This window comes from Scomber scombrus, chromosome 4, assembly GCF_963691925.1.
Source record: "Scomber scombrus chromosome 4, fScoSco1.1, whole genome shotgun sequence".
NCBI lineage: Eukaryota > Metazoa > Chordata > Actinopteri > Scombriformes > Scombridae > Scomber > Scomber scombrus.
The window spans coordinates 11570332-11591737 of NC_084973.1; the positions used below are offsets into that span (position 1 = coordinate 11570332).

Genomic DNA, 21406 nt, shown 5'->3' on the forward strand with positions numbered 1-21406 from the left:
GGAATTAGTTAGCCATGCTCTACATACTCTTTTCTCTTTTTTTCCATCTCAGGGAGTGAGTGAAAGACACAGTGCTTCTGCAGAGAGTCACTCTCAAGTGTTTGAACCCAATGATCCCAGTGGCAATATCACTTGTCTAAATCACTGTTAAAACAAGAGAAAGTGAATAATAGTGGCACATGCAATCAGCGTATGTTCATATCTCACCCAAATGTAAATGATGCATAACATAGTGTATAATAAACAACATGTGGGGGACATTCAATGAAGTTAAGAGTTTGAAAAAGAATGAACACTGGCTGTTATAGAGATATGAAGTCTTTACAGGCTTTTGATTAAAGCTCTGTGTTTCTTTTCACCTTGCCAGGAATCACAACGCTTTAGAGGTAAGTAAATGTATTTGAAGAAAACACAGAAAGGCAAAGACAAAATGTTATACAATTTAAAGGTTTACTTTCATTTTGAATGAAACAGACATACTGTAGGTGTGTACATGCTGCATTGGTGGAGAGCTACATACTATCTTTTTAGATTTTTCATGATATTAATCTAAGATTCTGACTACATCTGATTGCTAAAGATGGGCTTGCAATCTGCACTGCGTTCTTCTGAGACTCTTCTGATCAGCATCAAAAAACAGCTTGTATGTTCCAAGATCAGAGGAATTGAAAGAGTTTTGTGCAAAAAAATGATAATTTTCTTAATGAAACTGAAAAACTTAATATTGGTAATGATCAATGTACTGTCACAAATACACATAGTACACTAGTCTCTTTCTCTTCAACACACACACACACACACACAATCATACATACATACACATATCTAAACACGCATGGTTATATAAAAATGATTATTTACATTAAACCCAACCTCTGTTAAGGACCATAGGCGGATGAGCAAGACAATGTGCAAAGCTTTTCCCTGATTCTGACATATTTTTGTCCACATCTTGATAGACAGAGCATATGCAACTATAGTGGTGACTGCAGCCATCTTGGTAAGGTCAGTTATCGTAATAGGGCTAATTTAGTGTCCCAATTCACTGTTTACTTTGATGTGCACCAAAAATAGGCCAGCTGTGACTCACATTAGGCTGGTTTAACACCATGTAGATGTCAAAAATCGTGAGGACGGAAGTCAAAGTTATTTCACATATGCTACAATATTGTTTCAATAAACACTTACTGTATGTGTGTTTGCAAGCTGTGACTTTTTCTAACTTCAAAGTTCAATCTCAGACAATGTAGTCTACAATTCAGCAATTACAAGGCGATTAAAGAATTACAAAAACAATACAAATAAAGAATGTAGTTATGTTGTATAAAAAAGGAAAAAAAAATGCTGACTCAAACAATATTGCATGCAGTTGCTCAACATTCAAGACAAAAAATAATAAAAAATTGGGGTGTTTCAGATTCCACTGAATCAAGTCTGTAGGCTATGTGGAACATAGATACAATACAAGTCGTTTATCCCTTATCAGAAAAGACAGGAGTGTTACACAGGCACATATTTTAGTATTATGATCATTTCATTATTCCTTAGCATGGTCAGGATTCATCAGGGCTTTGTCCTGACTTGTGTGGTCATGGAAGGGACAACAGGGCCTGAGGCAGCTCCAAAGACAGACAGAGGCAAATGTTTTTGAGGCGGTCTGCATGACCTCATTTGTAGGGAATGTCTGTGTAATTCAAGCATCAGAGCAATTGCACTCTTGGGCTAGATGTGTACAAAATTCACTGTAGACAAATAGCATAAAACAAGTCTTCACTGCTCCACTTCACAGGGGCAGAGAGGCCACAGCCCACTGAGCATGGCACTCACATGCCCTCTTTTGCAGGTACAATCAAGGATGTGCTGATTGTTGGTGGGACGCCTGTTGCTCTACAGGCCAGGGCGCGGTGGGGGGCGGGCAGGTGGTGGGGCTCGTCCTGGGGGAGGTCCCTGTGGAGGAGGAGGTAGGGGGCTGGTCGGGGAGGCAGGGGGTGGCGGGGTGGGCGGTGTGGGAGGGGTGGACGAGGTGGGTGGGAGCACTGGCGGGGCAGGTATGTGCAACGTGGTCGGAGGAAGAGCCCGGTTGGGAGGTGGGGTGTAAGGGGGAGGGGTGATGGGAGGGGACGGAGTGGAGTAGGTGGGAGGAGGCGTTGGAGGCAGCAGTGGACAGGTGGAGGAGAAAGACGGAGATGATGGAGGGCTGTTGGGGCTTGGTGGGAGGGTGCCCTGTGGCGGAGGTGGATTCCTGCTGGGAGGGTTGTAGATGGGAGATAGGTGGTGATTGTTGTTTGGGTAGTGAGGAGCTGGAGACTTAATGCGGGTGAAGTTCATGCATCTGCCCTGAAATGTGAGAGCACACCAGATTTTAGAGCAAAATGTGATTAACAACATACTGTATAAACAACGATAGATTTTCTCCCTAGGTTTGCTGTTCTTCTAAAAGGCCCAAATCTAACTAAATGTAGTAAAAGCTTAAAGATGCATTGCAGACATGTACTGTATTAAGACATAAAGAACTACTCTGCTTGGAACAATAATGTGTGTCTCATGTGAATTTTCCACAAAAAAGTGTAATTACCGTGTTAAAATCCTTAAACTGTCATTTACTTCTCCCCCTCATTACAAATTCCAAAATCTCTTATTAAATTAAACTGTTGAACTAGATGTCTCCTACTTCACTGTATGGGCAATAGAGGCTTCAAATTTCATGTAATGTCATGTTATTATCATGTTATTAATGGAGTAGAACAATTTGTATTAAAATTCAGCTTTATTTTTCCTTTAGGAACTTCTATCGTGAAAAGAGTATAAATGCAAACAACTAAAAATAACGAAGTACAAGAGTCTGGAGCTCAGAGAAACTTTCTTATTCTTATTTTGACAAAACACAAAATGTTCCTGCTCTGACAGCAGAATTAAGATATAAAAATGTCCCTTGTCGGTTTCTGCTGCAAATCTCATGGACTGATGACTACAGCAGACGGTACTATGACTCTCACTTATAGAAGTGTTGTCCACACACAGCTTACATGACCTCATTTCAATTCGAACAAACCTCTACATATGCGAAAACTTGCCAGCACAGTTTCAGTAATGGGCAATAATAATGTATGTTCACCCGACTGGAAGCTGGAAAAGTTACACAGCCACCACTCTCCAAACCAAAGTGAGGTTATGTTGAGAGAGATAATTTTCCAGAAACAAGCTACGCCTCTGGAGCAGCTGCACCGAGGGGATCAGGGAGTTGAAGTGGGCTGATAAGGAATGACAGCGCGGCTCTGTGCCTCTCATTTACCCACAGGGCGAAATGACCTCTGAGGTTAAACCATGACAAGTGACTCGTTGTTTGGCAATGATGGAAAAAGAAACTCAACCTATATGTTTTACTCCTTTAGTGCCTGGGGGACGTTGAATATAAGCAATCTAAATGTTGTGGACTCCTTTGCTGTAGTTACCTCAAAATCAGTAGTGAACAAAATATGTGTGATAGAAAAGTGTTTTACAAAGTCTGATATTGAGTTTTTAAGCTGTAGTGTTGTGTCTTTTTTAAAATCTCTTTACTGTATACAAACTACTAAAGCACAGGCGGTCTTAAAAGAATGAGAAGTACATGATGCGATACAGGAACTTGTTGTTCCTTGCAGGCAGGCAGTAGGATCAACTATCCCCTTCCTCCAAACATTGCATTCATTTAGGGGAAGTTATAAAAGTAAGGCTTTGACAAGAGATTTGTAATTGCAACCAGAACAAGCTGCTTTACTGCAAATCATCAAGGATACTACAGCTGAGCTTTTATCCAGTGCACTAATTAAGAGTTTTATAGTGAGGAGGACTTACTTGTACACTTATAATTATGGTGTTGTGTGTAGGCTGTCCTGGAAAAAAGCCATAGAGGTAATCCTCTGAATATAAATCCAGCCTGGTAGCCTTATGTGATTGTGAGTGTAGTAAAGTGAGCTAGTCCACCTTATAAATTGTGCATTTATTTTCCATTAGACCCTGACGTTTTTTTTTCTGCTCCTCTCTGAAAGTCCCAGTGGTGGAAGAGGCACTAAGATTATTTACTTAGGTCAAAGTACGTATACCATGTTAAAAAGTCCTGCATTTAAAATCGTAATAAAGCAGAGTTTATTACATTATACATTGAAAGTAAAACTAATTCTGCTGTGTGATTGTTACATTATTACATTGTTAATACTGATGCAACTGTAAGTACTATTTTATTGTTGTAGCTGGTCCAAGTGGAGCTAGTTTTAGCTACTTTATATACAGTTAGGTGGTGTAGCCCAATGTCCAATGTGGGGGTCAGGCCCCTCCAAAAGGTCACAAGATTAATTTTTTTTAAAAGGGTAATCTTGTGCACATAAGAAAAAAAAATCTTTTGGAACTCCAAGGGCTTCTTAATAATCCAAATTACAACAATAGAAATAATCCAAATTACAACAATATATCTTAAATAAAGGCTCAGGTGTTTGAGTTGAATTTTTCCTGTAAAAATTCCAAACGTCCTGATAGTGAATTTAATCCCATTCTGCTGATTGTACTGTCTTTGTTTGATCCTGAAAGAGTTTATGTCATTGTCTTTATTGGGTTGGTTATTGCTACATACATTTTGTGTGGTGTGATTTTAATATGTTACTAGTGCCTTATTTTCTTCTAGAGATCTTCTTGACAATATCATAACAATGAATCCTCAAAAAAGGTAAAAGTCTAGATTATTACTGCTTGGTGTCTTTGTTAGTTTGGGTGATCAACAGTACATTTTAGATTATTTAAAAAAAAATTGTATTCATATTTTGATCTTGGAAACTTGGCCTCTTCTATTCTCTCTCCACTTGAGTCGCTGTGGGTTGAAACAGCAACACATGTGATGAGGGCATCCCCAACCTCAAGGCCACATGAGTATTGTTGCATCCTCCCAGTTCAGCTATATATTCTGAGACATACTGTAAAGGTCAACACAGCTGTGTTCCACCCTATACTATACAGCTTTGTGAAAACAGTAAGACCAGCTGGTCCCCAGACTGTATGCAAAGGCCTGAGTTTAACAACAGACACCACAGCCAGGGTTGTTGGTGCATTCAAAACTGGTCTAACTAATAATGCAGATAACCATAAAGTAACCTTAACTAGTAATTATGCGAAATACTTTAGTTAAAATGTAAAATCTGAAAGACAATGACATACATGTGAACGTTTCTGAAGTTCTGTCTAGCTTGAGGGTAATTTCTGCTTTTAGATCAACACAGTTTTCTTTCTTCAGAGAAAGATGAAGCATTACATAAACTTGTGCGGGTGAGAGATTATTATATACAGAATTCCCCCTGGCACATTTTTTCAACACTTGCAGATCCCACAGTCTCAGACTACATGTTAGCTGCCAACAGCAGAGGTCATCACTCTGTTATCCCCCCACCAGTGCAGCTGGCCTTTGAGGAATTGCATTTGCCTTTTTATAATGACTTCACCAGACGTCTTTACATTGCAGTGCACTGTAGTCAGACACTGCCGTCTGAATCCCGACTCACCACACATTTCCCTGTGAGTCTTTCTGCAAACTTCTTCATTGATCGCAGCTGTGCCATTTGTCTTTTACCTTCTTTGCCAAATGTGAATGCAATGTCAGGCAGTACAATACAAGCTGATTAATGATACTCACATAATGCCTACCTGTGTAGCGTTTGTGTTATTCTTACCTTGTCGCCTGGGTGAGGTCTCATTACAGATACACGGTCGTAGCCTTTTCTTAAAAGTACCCACAATGCATCCAGCTTGCTCTGTGGAAGAAGAGAAACAAATCAAACTTAGGAACCATTTCACTTAATGTGACCATAAACAGAGCAGAAAAAAAACCTTTATCAAGTTTCTGATATTAACTCATTTTTGTGGTGGGAGGAGGAGGGGTAGGGTGGTTCTCTTTGGCATTTAAAAGCCACAGGAAATCACAGTGCCCACTCAAGCCATCCACAGGTCCACAAAATCATTGTGAACTGATTCTTCATAGTTTTAAACACAACAAATACTTTGAGGATAAGGGCAGAAAAAGCAGCTGTTTTTCCTCACAAAACTGCTGGCTCTGCAGCCCTGTTCCCTGGAGGTCAGTCCAACAAGAGTCTGGTTTCTATTAGCAATCCCCCACTGACTGGGAAGGCTTCAATACGAGTCCTTTAACCCCATGCTGGCCCTAGAGGAAGGGACTGTGTGCCAGTAGTCACCTTAACACATCTTATGCCACTTTCACTACGACATTTTAATAACGTTATTACTTACATACCCTTAGCCAGATTAACATGGAGTAATGCAGTACAGATGCAGTACTTTATGCAGTACACATACCAACAGTTGAAACAAAGCTCGTCCCAGCAGAGCTATTAAAGAACCACAAGAGCTTTTATAAATTAAAAGTAAGTTGAGGTATATGGATATATAAATATCTCACAAATCCCCCAACATCTCCTATTTTTATGCTGGACAGTTGCCATTTTTATGTGTTGTCAAAAATGAGACTTGAAAGAACATCTGCAGACAAAGCACATTCCCCACACAGTTTCCTCTTGGCAGTTTGTTCTGGTACCTTGATGGGTGAGTACCACTTGCGTGGCCCTGAGGGTTTGTGCATGCCATTGTTGAGAACGCGCGTGGGGGTCTGCACATACTCCTGCTCGGGCATCTTCACTTTGGCATTTTTGGCCTTTTCCAGCTTCGCTCCTTCTTCAGTAGAGCCTTTCTCGCCCCAGCGAACCTAATAATGGAGAGTCTGAGCTTTATCAGTGACCCAGTGACAGTGGCAGACGCTACCTTTAAATGTGTGACATCATGAGAAAATGATATCTCTGTGGGATAATAAAGGCAAGCATTCAATCATCCTTGTTCATTTTTGCTAGATCTCACCTCCATCCTTTTGATTCCCCCAACTCCTCTTCCTCCATAGTAGGAGGCATCTACAGTTGGCCATTTCTTCTTAGGGGTATCTAAATCCTCATCATCCTGTGGGAGAAACAGGATTGATTGTGTGAACTTTTTAAATGAGCCATTTGACTGCCTTAAATAACTGTTTCACAAGTGTTTTGAAAAGGTTAAATTCACCCAATAATTTGCACAATTATATCACCACAGAGTTATACATATGAGCACCTGGGAGCTACCAAGTGCAAAGACCCCTGACAGGGTCATCAGGTCCTTCTGCTTCTGTCTGTCGTCCCCACTTTAATCATTTTTGTCCCCTCTGTGCAGATCAGAGGAAATGATAAAGCCCACTGGCCAATCTTTTGATGTTTCAGCTCTTTAATGCTCCCTGTCTGACTAATAATCTACAAAGTAGATGTAAATGTTTGTAGGGTAGCCATAATGCAATTTATTAGCACAACTTTGGTAATGAAATTAATGTCAAATAATCTTATTAGTCAGATTTACTTCACATCATAATCAAGGTAGGACCAGAGAGCTCCAGAAAAGATTGCTTAAAAAACATGAATTGAAATCACATCACACGTCCTCTTTAAAACAGGGGAGGGATACAAAAAACAGTAAAAGTCAGGATTTCATTGTTATGCTAAGAGGGCGTCAACTTACAGCACATTTGGTGAATCACTAAATAAATCTGAATTTTATGCCTGGGAGTGAGAGGATGACGCTGTGTGGTCATTGAGGTTTCAAACGTCAGAGTAAACTAAACAATTACACAACCTAAACATTGGCAGCAGTCTGAAACTTTAATAATGAGCTTTCTCTGAGTCATAAGAAACAGTCAAGACAGCTCCTACCGAACTCTCCTCTACAGCTGGCGGTGGGGGTTCATGGATGATCTGAAGAGGCAGAAAAACAGATTGCATGAGAGAGGGAAAAGGTTGGACGGTGCTCTTATATATCAGGAAATGACAAAAGTCACAAACACATGTATCATGTATCAAAATGGATTTTTGTATAACTTGCATGTCACAGCAGTGTGTTCTGTGTGCAACAAGATGGTTACACAACAACACATGGCTTAGGAATTGTTGTTTTCCTCTAAATCTCCGCTATTTAACAAGAGCAATGCACTGACCTAGAAATCTGCTAGCCAGATTTTTTGGCCTGAGGTTGTTGATTAGGAGAAGAGAAAAGTAACAGGGCTCATAAATACTGTATCTTTTTCTTGTTACGTTCTGCATGGGGCGATGTTATCGATAAAATGTTATTGTATTTCTACTTTGGTTTTTTCCAGTTAATGTGAGTGTTTTTTTCACTTTTCCATCAGAGTATGTTGCACTGCATGATTGCACATGCATTACACAGAATGTTTGTTTTTTTAAAATCCTGCACAGTTTAGTCTATGTTTGGCACTATGTCCTTGTATACCCCTTATGCCTTTGCTGTCGTTGCCACTATGTATGTCTGCACATTAGCTGTCAATACGGATGGTTTTTACTGGTGTGATAAAGTCAGTTTCTTCAATAATAAATGCACTTGGCAAATTCAGTGATTCTGATTCTTATTTGTGATTTTCCTCTATGCCTCTCCAAATCCTGGAACACGAAATGATTCCCCATGGTAACCTAGCATCGCTTTCCTAAACAGAGCCACACGGATCTCAACTGCAACTAAATGGACAAGAACAGAAAAAGTAAAGGGAGGGACGGCCGTGTTGTAAAAGCTGACATCTTTCTCTGGCAATTTGAAACTTTCCTGCTTCCAGCTCTGCTGTGGATTTTGAAGAGACACTAGTGTCTTCGTAAAGAAAAGAAAAGAGAAATACAGATTTTTTTTTTTTTTTTTTTTACAGTTTGCTGCAATTTTGTGATGTTGGCAGTTTGACTGCTGTCCAAATAATGGCACAGACATGTTTTTCCATGCACATTTCCTCTTGCTGTATTCAGAACAGATGACTGTCATAAAAATACTTTTCGTAAAACTTTTATTCCTGGTGAGTTATATTTTCTTCTTCTACAATCTCACAGTAACAACAGTATCAATCAAAAACATGCAGGCTATGTGGGGTTTTGCTTCCACATTCACCACATTTAGTCCCATTACTGTTGAAGAAGTAGACTAACTAACAAATAGACTTACCACTGTAGGTTTTCCAGTGAATAAACTGTGGGAGTATTGAGAGGTGAGACTTGGGGGTCAACTGCTTTGACCTTTTTAAACGCAAATTATTTCAACAGCAGTATAATTGCTTAAACACGCATTTACCCAGTGGCCTTAACCTCTTCTGGATGTGGACTATGTTCAGCTGCAGAGGTGCAAAAGGGTCATACGGCCTTATTGACTCATAGACCCTAACCTGTTCACCGTGGCACTGGTGTTTAGGTTAATGAGATGCCTTAGGGGGCGTTAGCTAGACAGGACAGACCTGGAAAAGACATTTTTCTCTGCCTTATAGTTCACAAAGCAAGAGTGAAATTTGAAAGGAAAAGACTAACATCTATCTTTAAAGCATGCTATTGTTGCATCAGCACTTTAGAGGACTTACCACAGTGCAACAGAGAGGCCAGAACCACCAGAGGAGAGCCAAGACCAGGAGCAGCATCAGGATGAGCAAAGCTATGGCCAGGATGGTCCCATCAGACTGTGACGAAGACAGACACATCAACACAGACTGTCTGAATATGCAAGGCACTACATAGATGTAAACCGCTAATCTAGGCTTAATGCTTGTGCGTGAAAGAAGCCTTTTTTTGTTTTATTTTGCGCTTCCATGCAAGGCTTTGACTCAGCTGATGCTTAACACACTAATTAGTTTGCATCCATCATTCAGACATTGTCTTGAGCTTGATTTGGCTTGTTTGGATTGGTTTTGCCTGGTGTTAGTGCTAGTCTGTTTGTTTCTACTGTTGGAATTCACCATGACTTAAAAAAAACTACAGCTTCAAAGGTAAATGTTATGTTGGTATGTTATATTGTACTCACACAGCCAACAGTGGTGATGGTGACTGAACTCGAGATGAAACTGAGACCTTCGTTCATACTGACATAAAGGTTTGCTGCCCTGGAAAAGAAAGAGAAAAATACCTCAGTCATCATTCATGTTGTGCCATAGAAAAACAAAGCGGGTGGGGCGTCATAACAAACCTCACATTGATTTTAATACATTATAGGACTTACATTCCCTCATCTTGAAGCACTGGCGCAGGGCAGAGAAGATATGTATCTTCCACAATCAAAGGCTTCACCACTAGAGAAGAAGAGGGAAAAGGGTCATGAAAAAACAGTGAAAGCATCAGCCAAACATTTCAGTCTCATCTTGTGGTAACAGTCAGTAGTATCCACTGACATACAGAGTTCCCAACCCTAATGTTTCACCACTTTGGATACCACCAAATCATGACCCAAATCACACCTCTCAGATTATGTCATTGTTTAAAAGTGCTTGAAATTATTTTACTGACTGACGAACACCACATGATTTGATTTTAATTCAATAGATGATGGACAATAAGAAAGGGGGAAACCATGTACATGTTTACAAAACTTTAATGATGTCACATCTTTCACTGTAAATCGATTAGCAAACTGTCTGAGAAGAAAAGTGCTTTGTTGTCTACTGCCTAAATACATCTGTATCCCTCTCAGAAACAAACCATTTCACCACAGCTTTTTTTTTTCAGACAAATGTAGGTCTTCTCTGTCTCCAGCTGGCTTTTAGGAAAGCAGCTCGAACAACCATCGTCACCCAAGACTGTCTGTTTATGCTGGCAGGGGGAAAACATACCCCAGAACTGAGGAAATCAACAAGAGCTGAATGGGTTGCGGCTGCTTTTCTCTAGAAACATGCAGGATGGCAGGGGAGAGATCAACAGTCAGTGTCAATACAAACTAGGCCAAAATGATAATCCCACTCAGAGATCATGTCTGCACCCCCCTTGCATTCTGAATGGTCTTCCAGTATTAAAGCAAAACCAAATGACTGAGAGTCTGTAAAGGACCAGTGAAGAACTGATGGGACCTCACTCGCTGCAGTCTGCAGATTTCTCTGTAAATACCTTAAGGATAAAAATGCTGGCAGACATCCTGAATTCATATCGTGATGTTTTATTGGACTGTTTACTCCCCAAGCATATAGAGAGGTCATGTTTTACTGTGAGATGACCAGTGTTCAACTTTAACCAGTAAATTATTTGGAATTACTGCTTCAGATATTCAATCTTTGAAAGCTAAAGGAAGCATAAATAAATAAGCGCAAAGACAGGAAATGGGGAAAATCAGCTAGTTTAGCACTGTCCAAAGTTAACAAAATTACATTACATCTTTTTTGTTTAACCATAAGAAAGCCTATAAGCAACAAATTGCGGATTTACATGTTTCGTGGTGGACTATTTCTTGGGTGGTAACAGAGACTTCCTGGAGGCAAAAATGAAACAAAGGAAGCCTCCAGAAAATGAACAACAAATTGTTGTTTTTATACTTTTGGTCAGATTAAACAAATTGGATATAAAATGTGAACTAGTGAGCCTTAGAGGAGACCTTGTCTCCCATTATTTATACAGTTCAGTGTTGTCCGCTGCACCATAGCTGCAACATCTGTCACCAAAGCAATGGATAGCTCAGGACAGTGCAAGACAATACCTGCCAAATCCCAGCACGCCTGATTGTATTTGCCTCTACTTTTTCCTGGAAGCACATAGAGTCAAACATTGATTCATCTGCTCAACACATGTAGTTACATATTGCTCCCTTCCTTTTTAATATTTCACCATATTTGCAAAGTATGCACAGGGCTGAGTGGAGGAGTCATCGTGAAGGGAAAGTAAAAAGTAATGGTTTACCTTAATGATCTTCATGCTTTTAACTCCAGGCAAAAAAAAGTTAATTATGGTCAAGTCATATATTCCCCTAACAGAGTATATCAAAGACACTGGACTACAGTTAATTGATGGAGATGTGAGGCTGTACCTCATGACAGAAGCGCTTTGAAATGACCGACCAACCAACCAACCAACCGACTTAAATTTCCATCCATAAAGCCATGCCACTAGCACAGCGTAAAAGAATCACCTCTTTTCAACACTTCTGCCTCATTTTTTGTCATGCCTGAATGCTGGTGAATATCGTGCTTTGTAATTAGGGCAGTACGTCCTGCAGTTGCTGTGGCATCCATGGTGGGAAGTGGTTTACGCAACATTACAGTAAGCCACTTGTAATCACTGTTTCTCTAGAATCTCTTGTAATGGCTACTTTCCTGACTATAAAATTGCACACTCTGTTCTTTAAAACAAGAAGTAATGACTCCAGTAATCCCAGCATGGTTGCCTGTTTGAGAGTTCCAGTGACTGATTGTTTTGATTGTGAATGAAGTGAGTGATCAGCTTTGTTTATTCATTTAAAACACTTGTAAACACACAATAGTACTACAGCAACATTACACAACACAACTCAATGATATTAAGTGATGTTTGACTCACTTTTAGTAAGGGTGTCATTAATGCGAAAGCTGCACAGGACCTTATCGACATTGCGGGCGTGAAGGAATCCATTTCCCCTCACCACCACCTGGAAGGTCTCTGGGTAAGGCAAAGAGAAACACATATGTCATCTTAAAAACTGATAAGAACCATATAATTAATAAATCTTCTCTGGTTCAAGGTAACAAGTTTGTAATGTTCAGCTTAGCATTATCAACAAACATTGTGACCCATCACAGTGGTTACTGCCTTGAAATGCCCTCACTGAAAAGTTTTGTTGTCACAGAGTTTGAATTGTCAGTGTAAGGGTTTATTACTGAAACTCCTCTGTAGCCAACAACCCCATACATGTCACAAAAACACTTTCTTCTAATGACTAAAATGATACATTTGAAAAAGGCAAATAATAGCATTATAATGGCCTAAATGATGAATCATTCTGTAAGTAAGTAAAGATTCTGTGTGTCGATATTAATTACACTGGCCCGATGAGGATGAAGGGGAGGTGAATCTTCCTCGCCTTACCTCCTGCACAGATACTGGAGGGCTCTGCTGCCAGAATCTCGATACAGGACTTCTTCAGGATCTGAATAAATGAGGAGAAAACCATAATCATTTCAGTCTTCTAAAGGGTTAAGGTTAGGACTCTTTCTTCTCACAGTGTCAGCGTCTGTCATTTATGGTAAGCTTTTCTTTTCTCATCTTATGGCCAGTTTCACCCAAAGCCATGACATTTAAAGTACTGATTAAGTTTTTGCCACTTGAAGGTGCTATTTACACTCAGTTGTGTTTTGAAGATGTGTAACTGCTGCGTTCCAGGAAAATACATACTCACTGTAACCCTGAAGACAGAGAATACTGACTCATGGCACACCGCCAAGCTCACATGAGTAAGAAGCAACATCTTTCAGTCTGCATTTAATCTGCTCCAGACGATAGTCAGCTGCCTGACCTTTAACTCCATCACAACAAATTGTTTTTCATTTCTCAATTAAGAAATTTAAGTCAACACCACTCAGGTGGATCTTTAGAGATACTTTGATCATGTTTGGCCAGATATTAGCCATGCTGATCTAAAGCAGGAAAGTCACATCATTGAGTCATCATTAGGACAGGAGCATGTTAGAGAAGGTCATTTATAAACCACATTAATTAAGAGAGGAATCATCTCTCCTTGCAAAGCTAGAACTAAAGTTTGTTACTGTCACAATGTAACTATATGGGTGTTACGTTACTAACATCAGCTTTAATTACAGATGCTAACTATATCCAGATGTATATATGTAGCTGTAGCTATTTAAAACACATCTGTAGCCAATACATACTGTATATATGTAGCTGTGGCTATTTAAAACACATCTGTAGCCAATGAATACTGTATGTACAGTAGCTGTTGTGATTTTGATATAGCCCAGTAATGCCCCTGAACCCAAAAATGTCCCTTTAGCACAGGAGTGGTGTTTTAAACTGGACTGTGTTAAGTGCATCTTAAAGATAAAACTGTGGCCAATGAATAAAAAAATAAACCCAATAAGATTTGTTTTCCACTAACATAAGTGTTGCTTGAACATGTGTATGGGCAGACCTGAAATACTTACAGAATCAATGACCCCTTGCAAAGCCTCAAATCCATCATTCACAGGGAAGACATGGTCCTTACTATCAGCAATCTTTGCCAGCTAAAAGAAAGGAAAGGGGTTCAATAACAAATGAGCACAATGATGAATTACAGTTGCACAATCATGACATCCAGGGCTTTTCAGTCATCATCTTGTTGTGCACTTGTTGGCTGAAACTTCCCAAAAATGTGCCTGACCAAACACAGCTTGTGACATACTTAAACAGAGATGTTTCACAGGATGACAATTTACAAAATTACCTTATCTCAAAAGAAGTTCCAATTTCTTACTACAAAATGATGTATGCAGGCTACTTGACGCACATTGCATTCATTAGCCTATGCCAAAAAATGCTGTTTAAATTATTTGGCAAATGTAATGTATATTTTAAATCTTTGCTGGGAATAACTAAATAACATTTACCTGTGTTGGCAGCCTGAGTGTTAACTTGCTGTGTATTTGGTGGTTCCATAAATAGTTTTGATTGATATAAGAAAGACTAGGTAGTAGTGGAAGTTTTAAGTTGGGATGGACTGCACCTTTATGTGGCGTTAAGCGTGATATAACATCTTAAAAACATAGTTTCAGTGTTTTCAACATGATGGTTTAAATTTATACTCTCACTATCGATTTCACTCCCTGAAGCTTAGATGTCATGAGACATTAAGGTACAGGTTCAAACTTAGTGAAAAACACACCTGTGTCTCATTGAAGTCCTTCACCCCCACGCAGTAAACAGAGGCACCCAGACTTCGGGAACGGTTGGCCTGTCAGGTATGCACACAATGCACAGCAAAAACAGGAAGACACTCAGCACCTGGGTTCAATTACTCCTCATCATCATCCAAAACATAGTAAGAAAAGTTGTGTGTTTTTCTGGCTTTTAACCAGATTATACAAGAAGTTGGGCAACACCATGTTCCAAGTGAAAAATATTGATCAATCATCATACAATAATAGAAATGTCAGACCAATGCCTGAAAACCAAGCAGAACACACACGCCATATTTCTTATTTCTCAGTGAAGGTTTCTGGTGTTGACACTGAATAAACAACCTAAGACCTCCAACAGCTACCAAGAGGTAGCATTTCAAGCTACTGCAGACATCCATATGTCTCTACTGAACAGCCTCACACACCTTCACCTGCTGTGCCTTGATGGTCTGAGGAAGAAATAAATAATTAAATCCAAGTGCAGATGTGTGGAAAACGACTGGGCTCTGATGTATGAATTGCTCTGACCCCATTTTCCCCCCCAATAAGGGATTAGGATCAAAGCAGTGATGTCTAGGCTGGCAGTGTTTGATGTGGTCCATCTCCATCATGTTTCACCTGGTTATAATATGTGTGACCTATTTAATGTCTCTTTATCTCACACACCTCTCTCTCAGCATAGTAGAAAAGATCCTCGTGCAGCTCTCCATCTGTCAGGGCTATGATAACACTGGCGGTACGGTAACCTGCAGACAGAAAGCATTTGGTCACTCCTGCTGTGCTTTCACTCACTTCACTGAACCTCTAATCCATTGAAATTAACCATGCAGCATTTTGTGCTAATGCAAAATGTAATCACTCAATAATATTTGACAGTCTAATTGATTGTAATCTAAATTGCACAATCTGAAGAATGCATCAGACAGCCCATTAAAACATAAACACAGTTGTCCTGAGCTGCTGCAAAGCTAATTAATGGTCAAAGGGCAAATCCAAACTGTCACATAACACAGTGGTTTTCAAACTTTTTTGGCTTCTAACCCTTTAAAAGATACAAAATAAACTTGCAACTCCTCATCCAAGGTTACCTATTTCCTTGAGTTGAATATGTTTTACCTTGTCAGGTTGTTTAGTTTGAATCATTTGTAAAGGCCTGGGGCCATATAACTATCCAGTTTTGTTTAAAATAGAACAAATACAGAGAATAATACACCAAATGATAAAATATCAATTTTATGCAGCAGATTAAAGTTATACTTCTTTATTTCAGGTTGGATGTCCCCCAAACTCTATCCTACAGTCAAGTGTTGGTTTAACCTGTAGACATATTTACAAAGTTTCTTCTTGCTGTTAGGAGTTCTCCTGAATGATGCTTAAGTTTCCTAAACACAAAGCTGCTGAGATCAATGTTTATTGAGGAAGTGAGAGAGATAAACTAAACTAAAAATGTTATTATATTTAAAATAAGTTAAGTTAATTTAGGTAGGTAGGTAAGTAGATAGATGAATCTAAACAAAGAAAAGTAATGCCCACCTTCAGTGTTTCCATAGTATATCTGCTCACTGGCCTGTGAAAAAAAAGACAAGCTGGATTGAAACAGTGGAATATCTGGTAGCATGCAGTGAATAAAGCGAACACTCTCTCAACACACACAACAGCAATTTAGTTCTCTGTTTGTTCTGGATCGAGGGTACAGATAAAGCTCTCAGTTGGATGTGCGGCTCACCCTTATGATGCCCTCATGCATGAAGGTGTCTCCCCCTGGAAGAACCCTCTGGAGCTCCTCCAGACCTTTGCGGATACGTTCCCTGAGCAGATAAACCAGAGACGAGTTAATCCACATTGCTGATAATCTAATCTGAATGAAAATATTAATTTTGTTAGAGTAATTTGTGAACATATACTTTGGGATCAAAACAGACACCGTGAGACGTGGTAACGGAATAATAGTTTCCGTGAGTCCAACATTTGCAGAAAATACCAGCAATGTGTAACAGATGAATAAACTGAAACAATGTTGGTGTATGTTGGCATGAGATTGTCACGCAGATCGACAGGAAATTAACGGTTTGTCCAATAAGATATGAGGGAAGCTGTGAAACAGTGAAAACGTTTTTTGCGGCTGTCGAGATGCTCTGCTAAGGAAAGATTAGACACATTCCCAGCCCACAATGTGTCAAAAACCACATGATGAAATAGATGCCCAGACTGAAGGCACTGTAGACAGATCACGGCAAGGGAAATTATCTGTCTGGAATCTCTTCTTGGTCATAAAAATTTGGAGGGATCATGACTGTGTGTGATCTGTGTCCAAATCTGGTATTACATTCATTCCATTCAGCTGGATAATAGAAAAACAAAGGATTAAAAACACTTAGGAAAGGGATCTGCACCCACCTGTCTTCTGTCAGACTCATTAAAATCCTTCCCTCAGTGGAGAACACAATGAAGGACATCCGCAACTGTGGACTGAAGTCAAAGAGAATTAAAAAATACATCAGTAACATTTATTGTTACATGTTTTCCCAAAGACCCAATGATTTTTTTTTACCTTATAAATTTATGAGCTAGATGCTCAACAAAGTGGTAGATTTCAGTCCAGTGATTCTGCACACTCCCAGATCTACAAAAAAGAAGAGCCAACTTAATGTGAGAATGAGTTTTTCTTTTACTGTAATGCATCTGAAGGATCTCTGCGTGCTACTGGTTGTTAATTGAGTGTTGTCAAAATTAAAAACAGGCTGCTTCTAGGAGGGAAGACAATGAGTAAATGCTTTGGACAGCACAGCTGGTTTACACTATGGAGTAGCAGTGATGTCATTACATTACTGTACCATCTTTATAATGCACCCACTGTTATACCAGTGTTATTTGAGTAAGATAAATGAAAACTCATTACATGCAACCAGATCTGTGATCATAACTAGGTCAGTGTGGTTGTTAATCTTACACTATATTCCCTCAAAGCTAATGAAGTCAAATCTGAGCAGTTGGTATTCACATTTTTTCCAGATGTTTTTGTTGGATTGTAATGTAACCGCCATTAAGTCCTCTGTATCCTGCACTGCTGTTGTGAGGAAATAAAGATAAAGAGATTTTAGATTTAGTTGGAGGGAAGCTTATCAGTGTAGTCATCCATATCATCAAATCGTTTATCTATAAATATCAAAATACATCTATCTATCTGAGTGGTTTTTGGTTAATAAAGAGATGTTTTTGAGCTTGGATGTTTTCTTTATGTCTTTGAATCACTGCCGATGTGTATCAAATTGTCTTTCATTTAAACTGTTTTTATAACCCTGCATCCCCTTGCAACATTTGCAAAACACCTATTTTTTTCCATTGTTACCATGACACAAGTCCCAGCACAAACAGCCCAGCCAGCAGGCTAAAACACTAGAACATCTGGACTTAATGGAGAAAGGGCAGTGCAGAAAGAGACGAAAGAAGAGTCGAGAGATCAGGCAAATTCTGCAAAAGGATAGTGGGGGCAGGTGGAGGACATTGCTGCTAAAAAGCTGGGCGAGCTAAGTTCCCACGGGGGGAGAAAAGACAGTAAAAAAAGAAAATAAGAAAAGAAGAAACAGCTAATGCAGTCAATTGATGCAACAAAAATCTGTGCCATTAGAACATGGGTCGCTCTAGCAATTACTCTCTCCACAGAGTTGCCTGATTTCCCCTCAGAAAAACGGCAGTGTGCTGGGAGTTGGCACTGACATGTACTATAGGACAACTGGAAAATCCATCACCAACCATGGAGGGGGAGACTCTACAGTAGAGCTACAGAGCTACAGAGGAAGATGCCCCCCCCCCCCCCAACACACACGCACACACTTTCATGTTAGCTCTGCAAAACACAAATGTCTTAATGTTCTGTTACAGTCCAAAGGCAACAGCCTCGGTATGTTTAACTTAGCCAGTACCAAAGAAAAGGAACTGTGTGCATATTTGCATATTCAAGTTTCCCTACACGTCCCAGATGAAAAAACCCTGACACTAGCAGTTTCTGAAAGCCTTAAACTGTTTTCACTTGACTGTCTTTGCTCACTTCCTGTTTAGATACATTTATAGTGCAGTTTTACTCAGAAATGCATCATGTATATCCTCCAGATTCCTGCAGGAGCTACCAAAATATTAGTCATTTTCTTAATTAGCAGTTTAATTTGATTACTGATTGATCAGGTGACAGAGTGGCATGGCTAAAAGGAAAAACACAGAGATCACTAAATCCAGGTTAGATAAACATGGAAGCCGCTAGTCACTTTGTATCTCCTGTGACCTATTTGAGAAACACAGATTATGATAAAATAATCATATTTAATAAAATGATTAAATCCAGGAAAAGGAAAAAATACAGACTTATTAGCAAGCAGTTCTGGATAAAAGCCTGTTGGTCTGTGCAGCCTGCAACTGAATGGCGAAAAGGAGAACTAACACACCACTAATCATTACCATCCATGGACATAAACCATGCTGAAATACAGATTGAGGCCTATTAGAGCATTGCATCATTGGTCCATCTATCCATTTTTGTGCATGACCTCACACCAGGGGGCACAATGATAACAAAAACACTGCTGACATCTTGACATAATTTGTCAGATTGTTATTTTCAATAAGAGAACGAAATAAAAACATAACAATGTTAGTGCACTTCATGCATAATTATGATTCAAGTTCAGTCACTGGAGATAAATGATACGATGCAGAATGAACACATTTCTAAGTCATTTTCTTTTTCAACCTGATATATTCATGAAAGCATCTTGAATTAACATGGATGGCTTTCACTGGCATATTCATGCATCCTCTGAAGTGTGTCAGCTTATATGTACAGGTAGAATAGGATGACCAACTCACTTGTCTAAGACAAAGTAGAGATCAAAGCCTCCAAAGCATGATGATGACCCTGCCTCCCTTCTGCCCTGGTTCGGTCCAACATTGCCAGCAGTGAGAACAAACAGCGCAGCACCAAACACTACTGGAAACCAGGAGCTTCTACTCCAGCTCGAAGGCATTATTCCATCTGAAGAAAATCTTATACAGGTGAGATGATGAATAAAACCACCTTAAATTAAAAAAAGTTGGCAAAATAGTAGGTGCAAAGATAATCCTCTTTGCAGAATCTTCTTTCAATCCTCCACACACGTCTTCAGCATCGAAAAGAACAATAATCCAAAGGAGAGGAACGTGAGTAACTCATTGAAGTTGAAGTGGAGAGTGAGGAGGCATGTTGTGGGTCTGACTCTTGTTGGGACATCACTTGATCCAACACAGCATGCACTAGGAGGTGAAAATCTCCACAACCTCCCACTCTAGCTGCATTCAGTTTATCACGAGGCCATGCATCAGAGGGATCCTCTGGATCACTCTGGATCACAAGACACTGGATGTCGAACTCTCAAACCCTTTGCAAAAGTCTCTCTCTCTCTCTCTTCAGGTGATAAAGACAATAAAACACCAGGATCTCTGGGTTTGTCCTGCCACCTAGTGGTGATAAGTGAGTGGTGACAGTTATTAATCCACCAGACCAGATTATGAACTCAGTGACCCTTGATATTGTGGATCCCTTTCCAGCAACAATACAATAAATACTTCCATGGTGAACCGTATTATATTCAGATTTTAGAGAGTGTGTTATTGGACTACAACATATTGAAAGACGGGTTTGGGAGGGACAGAATATTTGAGACACATCAACTAGACAAACTATATATCATACATATCATTGACTCTAAGTTTTGGTCCTAAGTGCAAAACACTTTAACACTGCCTTACAATTTAACTTGAATTTAATTTAAATAAAATAAGTATATGTGATCATAAAATTGTGCTTACAATAAAAACAAGAAATAAACATATTCAAAACTGTTATATACTTCAAAGGTACATTTCAAACTCAAATTGAAAAGAATTGCACACAATGATTGAAAAGAAATGCTAGAATAGCAAACATAGATAACAACAAAGAAAAAGGGTTCTGCTGATTATCAGTATATTGTCAATAAAATGTGTTGTCCTGTTTAATTCCCACCAACAGCATGAGATTATTGTATGAATGTTGTGCGACAGTTCATTAGTAATTTGACATTTACAACAACTGTTAAATGTGTAAAGTTATTTTTGTTGAAAATCTTCTCAAGTATTGTAACCATCTGAACTCACTCTTGAAACAGATATCAGTACAGATACTTAGAATTGCAGTTATTTCACAGATAACTAAACTGGTTAAAACCTACTTCACTTTCAATGTAAAACTGAAGGTTAGATGTAAACAGCATTTTAGAAGAGGAAATAAGGTTGGATTAAAAATTAGGCTCACCCAAACAATCATGATGATTGATGATTTATTTTTATTTTTTTACGGGGAGGCAGCTGTTGAGCTGTAAAATAAAGATTTCCGGCTTCAAGACTGGAAGTGATTGAGGATGAAAAAATATATAAATAGATATATAAATATTTTAAAAAGTAAGTAGTTTAAAAAAAGTTTGACCTCCTCTCGAGTAATTTGCTTATTTTCCTCCTGAATCACTGAATTCCTGCCTTTAATTATTAAAAATCCCCTTTTTGTATTAGTATAAAATATATTTGTATAAAAATATTAGTATAAAATATTTGTATACATTTTTTTTGAATATTTGTATAAAATTGGTTTATAAAAATATATGCAAGTATTATTATTATTATTATTAT

At 39.0% G+C, this 21406-nt stretch overlaps 1 protein-coding gene across 1 annotated transcript; it reads right to left on the bottom strand.

Annotated features, from left to right (window-relative positions):
* Nucleotides 1-454: 454 nt before the first annotated feature.
* On the bottom strand, nucleotides 455-19848 carry antxr1a (ANTXR cell adhesion molecule 1a). Its single transcript, XM_062418330.1, has 18 exons — nucleotides 19574-19848; nucleotides 17265-17336; nucleotides 17111-17182; nucleotides 16440-16521; nucleotides 16247-16280; nucleotides 15380-15459; nucleotides 14698-14766; nucleotides 13979-14059; nucleotides 12906-12966; nucleotides 12381-12479; nucleotides 10084-10153; nucleotides 9889-9967; nucleotides 9452-9547; nucleotides 7761-7802; nucleotides 6889-6984; nucleotides 6572-6739; nucleotides 5694-5774; nucleotides 455-2337 (listed from the first exon to the last, which is right to left on the bottom strand). The coding sequence occupies exons 1-18, from the start codon at nucleotides 19729-19731 to the stop codon at nucleotides 1888-1890; spliced, it is 1890 nt and encodes a 629-aa protein (XP_062274314.1). The 5' UTR covers nucleotides 19732-19848; the 3' UTR covers nucleotides 455-1887.
* Between the last annotated feature and the right edge of the window lie 1558 nt (nucleotides 19849-21406).

What these genes read in the sequence shown, in the direction of transcription:
- antxr1a (XM_062418330.1), bottom strand. Translation starts at nt 19,731, where the DNA reads ATGCCTTCGAGCTGGAGTAGAAGCTCCTGGTTTCCAGTAGTGTTTGGT. An exon ending in CTCCAGTATCTGTGCAGGAG is followed by an intron (nt 12,480 to 12,905) that starts GTAAGGCGAGGA and finishes TGCCTTACCCAG; the next exon opens with AGACCTTCCAGGTGGTGGTG. An exon ending in CAGCTGTAGAGGAGAGTTCG is followed by an intron (nt 6,985 to 7,760) that starts GTAGGAGCTGTC and finishes TTTCTCCCACAG; the next exon opens with GATGATGAGGATTTAGATAC.